Genomic DNA, 9,862 nt, shown 5'->3' with positions numbered 1-9,862 from the left:
AAAGTGATAATAAGAATCTAGAAATATTCAATCAATTAGTCCATTAAATTAGATAACGAATAAGTAATAGAATTTTTATGTTGCTTGTTCAATGAAAATCATGTCTTAAGTTTGTAATAGTGATTCTTTCCAAAAATTGCAATCTCAGAAATAAGCGGGAAAAATCAATGATAATATATTATATTTGTTATATTTATTATCATTGAGAAAATTATTTAAAAAAATTTTTTAAAAATTATTATTAATAAATCTATGCTTGTTTTGATATTATAGATGCAAATGGGTTTTGGCGGTAAAAAGTAATACATTAATTGGTTAGTTATAATTTGGCGCGAAACAGACGGAAATGGTATCAATGAAGAATATTTCTGTCTGGTATTACATTTTAGCATTTGAGTCTCTGCTTTTCATAGACTACAGTAAAGTTTCGATATACTTTATTGTAACTACTTTATTTTATTTTTATTTTATTTTATGTACTTTTTCTATCATAATTATTGAATATTATAATGCCACTTCAAATTTCCACTAAAGAAAATATTCGTAAACATTTGGAGAACGTTTCTTTAAAAGATAAGGTAAGTTCATTAATATTTTTATTCAATCAATATTAATTTATTTAAAAAATTTTCTGATTTTGTGATGATTTCTTAATTTTCTTTATATCTTTTATTAAAAATTATAAAAAAATATATCCAAAATATATAATGTGTTAGATATATATATACAAACACTATACACACTTAATTTTAAATAAATTATTTGCTTTGAGTAAATATCTTTTATATTTTTAATATTTCTTAATATATTATTATTATTATTATTATTATTCTCTTAAATAATTTTTAATATCAATAAGAATTTTTGTAATTGAGTATTTTTTCTTTTATTTCATTCTTATTATAAATAAATTTTAAAATTATTTATAAAATATTTACTTAAATTATTTAATATTTTTTAAATTTTTAAATATTGAAAAAAAATTCAATGTAAATAATTTTTCTCGTAATATCAAATTAAGATTCATCATGATATTAGATTTGTAATAAATTAAAAATTTATATTTATTACACATAAAATAAAAGATTTTTTAAGAATTCATCATAATATAACATTAAATAATATAAAAATATTGTTTTTATTAATTTTATATGTTCTTTGTGTTAACAAAGATAAGTTATAATTCTTTATTATTTTTTTATATATATAAATATTAATAATAATAATATAAATTTTTGATAATATTAATGCAAAAAAATTTTTTCAAATATTGTTAATAATTAAATATTAATTTTATGGTATATAATATAAGAAATTAGAATTTTTTGATAAGTAATTTTAACATATATAACAAATATGAATATATATATATATATATTGCATAAGTAAAATCTATTCTGTAGAAAATTTATTATTTTATAATAATTATTTATAGTAATTTATCATAATTGTTATACTTTTGGATAAAAAATAATATTTATATGTTTTAAGGTTATCATAGTTATTCTTTCATAATTTAACTGTACAAATATTATTACATGCAATTATGCAATATAATGAAATTTGTAATTTTATGATTTTTTATATATCTCTATTATTTGAAATATTATTGGAAACATTTTTTATACCTTTTGTGAGTGAAAAATTAAATTGATATAATTTTCAATTCTTATTTGTAAAAATTCTTTTTAATTATATTTAATTATTTATTTACTGAAATAGTTTTTTATATTTATATTAATATCTTTATTTTCAGACTTCTCCAAAGAAATTATGTACTTTACCAATTATTTCTCAAGGCAATAGTAGTAAAAATGTGGTAAATGATTGATTTGTTTTTATATGATAATATTAATTTATTATAATATTTTAATAATATATTTATTAATTATGTATTTCAGATAAATACAAAAACTATACAAAATATGTATTTGAAAGAAAATAAATTTAATCCAGAATTAGAGCCATTATTGAAAGAAAATCCACGTAGATTTGTTGTTTTTCCTATTCAATGGCCTGATATTTGGCAAATGTATAAAAAAGCTGAAGCATCTTTTTGGACAGTGGAAGAAGTGGATCTTTCTAAAGTATAATTTTTTTTAACTAATTATATATAAAAAATATATATAAGTTATTAATAATTATATAATTTTAATTTTATAGGATGTATTTGATTGGAATAATTTAACTGACAGTGAAAAACATTTTATATCTCATGTCTTAGCATTTTTTGCAGCTTCTGATGGAATCGTCAATGAGAATCTTGTTGAACGATTTAGTCAAGAAGTACAAATAACAGAGGCACGTTGTTTTTATGGTTTTCAAGTTGCCATGGAAAATGTTCATTCAGAAATGTATTCTTTGTTAATTGATACATATATTGCAGATGCAAAAGAAAGGTAAATAAAATATTTTTTAAATTATTAAATTTTTGTTTATTATATTTGATATTTTATTTTTATCTATAGAGACTTCTTATTTAACGCTATCGAAAATTTGCCATGTGTTGCAAAAAAAGCTCATTGGGCGTTAAATTGGATAAACCATGAAAGTGCTACTTTTCCTGAACGTGTAGTTGCTTTTGCTGCAGTAGAAGGTATTTTCTTTAGTGGTAGTTTCGCCGCTATTTTCTGGTTAAAAAAGAGAGGTCTTATGCCAGGACTTACATTCAGCAATGAGCTTATTTCTAGAGATGAGGTCAGTGCATATAGTAAAAATTTAATAAAGAAACTAATTTATATATTTATAAAATGAAAAATATATTAAATGTTTCAATTAAAATTATTTCTTTTTAGGGATTACATTGTGATTTTGCATGTTTAATGTTCAAACACATTGTACAAAAACCATCTTGTGAACGAGTCACATCAATTATTAAGGATGCTGTCAAAATTGAACAAGAATTTTTAACAGATGCATTACCTGTTGAAATGATAGGCATGAACTGTAAACTTATGTGTCAATATATCGAATTTGTTGCAGATAGATTACTTGTAGAATTAGGTTGTAAAAAGGTTTGTAAGAATATTATAATTAATAATAATATATTTATGATTATTAACTCAAAATATTTTCAATTTCAGATATACATGTCTGAAAATCCGTTTGATTTCATGGAACATATTTCTTTAGAAGGTAAAACAAACTTCTTTGAAAAAAAAGTGGGAGAATATCAAAAATGGGGAGTAATGCAAGATAGAATTGAAAGCAATTTTACTGTTAATGCTGAATTTTAATTTATAAGACAAAAATAATGGTAAACTATTTTTTTTTCTTGAAATGAAGAATTACATAATTTTAAATCTTTTGTTATTTATATACAAAATAAGATCATTTTATTTATATTTTTTCGAGACAATATTTTTTATTATTGTTTTGTTTCTCTTTTCAACATTTATTAGAATTCAAGTGTACATTATAAAGACGAAGATTGATAATTGTAAAATTTATTTTTCTCAAATTTTTATATTTTGACAATAATATGTATGTAGAGATAATTGGACTTATTTGTTTATTATACTTATTAAGTTATAAAACTGTACATTTATTATGACATTATTTTGCGTGTTAATATTTATTAGATAAAAATATTAGGAATATTATTAAAATGTAAATGCGATTTTACTTTAAAATGTGTATTAATGTGTATTAATAAGAAGTTAATTAATTACAAATCAACGATTGAATGAAATTTGTTTAAAAATGTGAAAATCGAAGTGAAAAACAAATATTTAATAATTAAAATAAATCAACAGTATTTATATAAAACTTTTTTTATGTATATATTATATATATATATATAATTTAATAAAGAAAAATTAATAGGAATAAATATAATATGAAATCTTAACTCTTAATATAATTTTTATATTTTATATACATTAAAAGTTACAAAATTTATATTTAATATAATAATAATTATGTTACAAAATTTGTATATACATGTTATATAAATTGAATATTTCAGTTATATCTGAATAAAAAAAACTTTTTATACATTGGAATGTTATATAAATGATATATTATTTTAATTATGTAAAATTTATCGTTAGAATTTCAATTTGAATATAACTTTATATTCTATATTATTCTTCAAAAAAATATTAATTATTTGTATAAATTTTATAAGGATTAAAGAATTTCTACTTCAAAACCATGATTCAAACGATTTAAGTAATTTTTACGACATTCCATATCATCAGCTGGTCTGTTGTAAGGCAACCAAACAGGCTCTCCGACAAAATAACGTTTTGCTTTTATATAATTCTATATAATGAAAAGAAAAAGAATAGATAAAATTTTAAAATAAATTTTTTTAAATATTTAAGAGTTCTTACGTTAATATCCAAAGTAAATCTGTGATATATTCCACTAGGAATAATTATTAAATCTCCAGCTTGAACTTCAATACGTATCCATTGATCATCCTTATCTCGGACATCAAAATATCCTGATCCATCTAAAATTAACCTTATTTCTTCATCAGTATGAAGATGCTCAGTAAAAAAATTTTTTAACTAAAAATTTAAAAGCGTTCATTGTTTTTTATTTTTTATAAATCATAATTTAGATGCATTGACAAACATTAAAAATTTGAATTTAACTTACTTTCTCTTCGTAATTTGGAAGGCATTTCTTAGAACATTCTATTTCATCTTCGTACGTATAACCCCTTTTTTTTTTTAATTCTGTCAATATGTTATCATTTTTATAATTTTTATAATTAATCTATAATAACATTATTAAATTAAATGAAAAATAAAATGATAATATAAAATAGTTTACTTAATAGTTTAATCAATAACATATGAAGGTTAAATTTTAAGATAATTTTTCTTTTATATAATTTTTAATAAAGACATTTATTTAATATAAAATGAAAGATTAAAACCAAAATTAAAGATACTAATAAAATTTTAATTGTAATAAAGAAATCTTAATGAAATAAAAAATTGATTTAACCTGAAAATATTCAACACCTGTTATCTTGAATAAATTTTCAATAGAAATACATTCAGGTGGTTGTTTATGATGTTCTAATCGTTGATCAACATCACTATTATCCATATACCACGCACGAACCATTTTTATTTTATGAACAAATTCTTATAGATTGATTGTAGTTTTTATATCTGTAGTGACGTAACCTTAATATGTAACTATCTACTTTACTATATATATATATGTATTAAGCCGGTACGTTATTCTTTTACTAGATTACATACAAGTTATTTATTTGATTAATATTAAAATATTATTTTTAATTAAAAATTTTACGTCTTCATTTTATTTATTTTTTTAAATATGTAAAGGATAAATATTGTCAATATAAAAATTTAATGTTGATATTTAATGTCTTACGTATTTTATTTTTGTATTATTTAAATTATTTATGTATTTTAATTTTAATATTTTCAATTCAATTACTTTATATTAATACCTATATTTATTAATTTTATAAATTTATATTTATTAATAACTTTAACAATTAATATATCTAATAATCATTATATTATTTTCAGAGATCTTTATGAAAAAATCTATACATAAATTTCTATCCATAAAAAAAAGAATTTAAATCTAATTTTATTCAAAAAAATGGATAAATTGAATGAATTTTATAAAAAAATTCAAATGTACCTTATGAAAAAAAATCAAGAATGTGGAGAATTGAAATTACTTATTTCATGTATAACAAATGAAAATAATAATCACATTGATGACATATGTAAATCAATAACAAATATATTCAAAACCTATGATATACCTATAGGAGAAAAAACTACAATAAATAATGAAAAATGTGTACAATCATATAAATATTTATTATTGAATACTAATTTTGAAAACCAAGAACGATTGGGAGAAGATATTGTTAGTGGACATTTAGTTGATATGTGTCCACCTTTATCTCCATATTTATTTATACAAATATTATGGAGTTTTGAATATGAGAATATTTTAATTGAATCTCTTTTATATATGCCATTTGATCTTTGTACAGAGATAGTGAAAGTAGCTACAAAGCATATAGATAAATTACCTTTTCAAAGATCAATTAAAAGTATATATAAGTTGATATTTATTATATATATTAAGTTCTTTCAATTAAAAGAACTTAGTGTACAGTCTAAGAATATTGAAGAAAGTATACAAAATTTATTATTAAGTTTTGAAGAATTCTTATTATTATTAACAAATTCAAAATTACCTTATTTGATAGAAGTATCAGATTTAAAAAAGTGTGAACGACATGGTATCATGTTAAAAAAATTAATTTGTACAATAAAGAGATGTTTGGAATGCAAAACTAAAGGAGTATCTACTTTTAATGATCTTGAAAAATTATATAACATTACATTTGGAAGAGAATCATACATACAATATGAAAATACATTGATAGAAAATATTATATCAACATTAAATCAACAATTGATGAATTTATTATTAAATAAAATCAAAGAAATTGATTGTAATATTTATTTAAGCTGGGCAGAGTTGGATGATGAAGAAAACAAAATGATTTCTTTACAACGTTCTATTGGTATTGAATGTTATTATTTCATAGAATTTATAACAAATAATGAAGAATTATCAAAAAACATCCATTTAATAGAATGTTTACAACAATTATCATCTAAATCAGATCCTAAACAATCAACTTTTGTTTTAAGTTTATCAGAACTCTGTTGTGCTATATCTAATGGCAAAAAGGAACTCATAAAAGAATTATTATGTAGATATAAAGAATGGGATTCTACAATACTTGATTTTGTTTATAATAATAGATCTTCATTAGAAAAGAAAGACTGTTTAATATTGTTAGAATATCTTACTTTTATTCTTACACAATCGACTGCAGAAGATTTAAAAGAATCAAGTTATATTTTAATTATGAAAATATTATCATGTCAAAATATACCAGATATTTATGAAATTGTAATGATGTATTTAACGAAGTATGATGGCAAAAATTATTTAGAATCTCCACATTTGGAAGAAGCATTTCATGAATTCATTATGGGAAATGCAAATTTACAAACTTCTACAAATTTAAAAACCGTTTTATTGTTTCTTTTAAAAAATCCTAAAATGATATTGACAATACTTTTGAAAATTACTATTGGTTATTCTCATTATACAAATATTATGATTTCTCCTAATGATTTACTTTTATTATCACCATTTATGCAAATAAGAGAAGGTAATAATCAAATATTAATAACAAGTGTCTTAAAAATCATTTGTATAGAAAATACAGAATGGAATACCAAAAAGTTTGTGGACTTTGTGAATGTTATATTAGATAATTCTATAATTAAAGTATACGAATTGATAAATAATGTTTATATACCATATTTAAAGGAAGATACTTTTAATGTATCTAATATAAATTCCATTCTTAATAATATTCGTAAGCTACAAATTAAATGTACCAAAGAAACGAATATTAAAGATTTGATAATAGCTCTTGCAAAAAAAATGTCATTCCTCAGAAAAAATACAAGTATATCAAAATATATAAGTAGTGAAATATTTGTCCAAATAACAAGAATATTGCCATATTTTTTAGAAAATAAAATCTGTTCTGTTTCAATAAAAAAAGAAATTTTTAATGGAATTGAATCTATAATTGAACCAATCGACACATTACATTTTGCTCCCCTTTGGTATTTAATGCATAAAGGCGTAATCGATATAATAGAAGATTATGAAAGACGTTGTTTTGTTGTTTTAAATAGATTAAAAGAAGATCCAAAAACTTCGGAAAGTTTGCGACATTATTTATCCGATTTGAGTTTATTAAGAGAAGACTTTTTGCGTCATTTGATTATTCGTTCAACCGAAGAAGAATATCAAAGATTAGGTTCAGAGCTTACTATAATATATTGGTTCGCTTTTGGATGGAATGATGAGATTGATGCATATAATCATTTTCTTCGTTTAACGATGGAAGCATGTTGCTTATCTTTGGAATATCCAGCTATCGGTGGAAACGATTTATTTGCATTTTTACTTAAATCTTTTATACGTTTTTGTAGAACATTTGTATTGGTTGAAGGAATGGAAAATCAAGAGAAAGTATATCAATCATTAATTAAAAATATTAATCAACTTGATGGAAGTATAAAACATAGTCCTTATGCCGATTTATTCACTAATTGCCTTAGCCATTTAAATAATTATACAGAAAATGATCCTGTACATTTTTTGCAAGATGTTTTAAATACTTTTCATCATTTTAGCGATCAGTGTCTTGAATACAATAATGAATATAATGAAATAACATGTAAAATACCTCATTCACTAAAAGTTTCGAATTTTTATATAACACACGAAGTTATTTCTGCTTGTATGAGAGTGCCTGCAACAGAAGCTTACGAATGCATAAAAAAAATGAATGAACTATTTGTTTTGAATTAAATTATCTTTATTACGAAAATCATCTAAAATATTGTAAATGAGAAATAAAGCAAATGTTATAAGTGAAAAAGTAGATCAAAAGAGTTAAATTTTATTCACTAATATCTTAAATTTATATATTTTTCTTAAAATGTATTTTATTTTACTTAAAAAATTTATTTAATCATTATAAAGATAAAAAATAATTTTAAAAAGTTTCTTTTATATCGTCTTATAATTTTAAAATTTAAAGTAAAAATTCTGTCCATTCTCTTTCTTATTAATTAATCTTTTATTTTTAATTTTATTAATTTTATTTTTAAAAATATTTATATTGAAAAAGAAATTATATCAATTATAAAATTAATTAAAATTAATATATTTATATTTTGATTAATATAATATAATTAATTAATAATATTAATATAATATTTTTTGATTAAGTTATTTGTACTTATTATTAATTTGTTATATAAATTGTTATAAAATAAATCAGAAAATATTTTTATGTTTTATAAATTAATAATGAAAAAATTTTAGATAAATATTAAAATCTCATTTTAGGCAAACATATATTACTACAGATATTAAATATTATTATAATTAACTTTTAATAAATTTATATTCTAATTATTCTATTTGATATTACTTTATGTGAAACAATTTTTTAAAAAATTAAATATTACTTTAATTTTATATTTAAAATTATATTTAAAATTTATATTTAAAATTTTTTTAATTTTTATATAGGAATGTTTAAAAATTAATACAAATTATTATTTGTTTTTATTCTATATTATATTTGTGCGATATTTCCAAAATGCCAGTACAATGGTTAGTAATAAAAAAATGTGAAAAAATTGCATACAAAGAAAAAATGTGCACCAGTATTGAGACAGGCAAAAATCAAGTGGGTAGTTCCTCTGGATAGTCTCAATGCTTTCATGGAAAAAATGGTCTGCAATATTAGATAAAATTACTGTATCAGCCTATTGTCTTTAAAATTAATTTTTTTTAATTAACAATTATAAAATATTTTAATTCATGCTAAATTAATTAAGTCATATTAGAAAATTAATATTTGAAATAATTTCATTTAAAAATTGATTGAAGTAGACAATAGGATATTACAGATCTTTATATATCTCTTACAGTAAAATTGTTACTTTTTTTTCAATATTAATCATACATCTTTTTCCATGTCATTGAGTTACAAGATTTCTATAGTGACTAGATTCTTATGCTGGTAATATAAACGGAATACATGAAACGTTCAACGGAATACATGAAACATTAAATTAAAAAAATATTTGACAATCCAAAATCAAGAATGGGAATATTTGTAACAAGAAATATTTGTTTTTACTTGTGTAAAAAATAGGGAAATACATGAAGATAACATACTTTTATATTTGACTTTTACATACTTTTTCTTTTTTTTTACTGATAAAAAATAATG

The 9,862-nt window shown here is 20.2% G+C and overlaps 3 protein-coding genes across 8 annotated transcripts; 2 read left to right on the top strand and 1 right to left on the bottom strand.

Annotated features, from left to right (window-relative positions):
• The first annotated feature begins 278 nt into the window (after positions 1-278).
• On the top strand, positions 279-3,674 carry LOC107993346 (ribonucleoside-diphosphate reductase subunit M2 B). 6 transcript variants are annotated; one of them, XM_062085458.1, is made up of 7 exons: positions 279-578; positions 1,757-1,819; positions 1,902-2,087; positions 2,164-2,399; positions 2,469-2,697; positions 2,796-3,014; positions 3,084-3,674. In XM_062085458.1, the coding sequence occupies exons 1-7, from the start codon at positions 510-512 to the stop codon at positions 3,234-3,236; spliced, it is 1,155 nt and encodes a 384-aa protein (XP_061941442.1). In that variant the 5' UTR covers positions 279-509; the 3' UTR covers positions 3,237-3,674. The 6 variants fall into 6 exon arrangements, with proteins under 6 accessions (XP_061941442.1, XP_061941443.1, XP_061941444.1 ...); XM_062085459.1 differs by having other exon boundaries at positions 359-578; positions 1,757-1,816; XM_062085460.1 differs by lacking the exon at positions 279-578 and adding an exon at positions 1,140-1,298.
• Positions 3,675-3,846: 172 nt separating this feature from the next.
• Positions 3,847-5,097, bottom strand: LOC107993358 (acireductone dioxygenase). Its single transcript, XM_017049747.3, has 4 exons — positions 4,963-5,097; positions 4,609-4,728; positions 4,338-4,517; positions 3,847-4,266 (listed from the first exon to the last, which is right to left on the bottom strand). Exons 1-4 carry the CDS (start codon positions 5,083-5,085, stop codon positions 4,132-4,134), a joined length of 558 nt encoding a protein of 185 aa, XP_016905236.1. The 5' UTR covers positions 5,086-5,097; the 3' UTR covers positions 3,847-4,131.
• Positions 5,057-8,499, top strand: LOC107993357 (uncharacterized). Its single transcript, XM_017049746.2, has 2 exons — positions 5,057-5,196; positions 5,523-8,499. Exon 2 carries the CDS (start codon positions 5,599-5,601, stop codon positions 8,422-8,424), a length of 2,826 nt encoding a protein of 941 aa, XP_016905235.2. The 5' UTR covers positions 5,057-5,196; positions 5,523-5,598; the 3' UTR covers positions 8,425-8,499.
• The last annotated feature ends 1,363 nt before the right edge of the window (positions 8,500-9,862 follow it).

Source organism: Apis cerana, linkage group LG15 (genome assembly GCF_029169275.1).
Source record: "Apis cerana isolate GH-2021 linkage group LG15, AcerK_1.0, whole genome shotgun sequence".
NCBI lineage: Eukaryota > Metazoa > Arthropoda > Insecta > Hymenoptera > Apidae > Apis > Apis cerana.
Note: the sequence above shows the minus strand (reverse complement) of the source record. Positions and strands in the feature narration are given on the sequence as shown.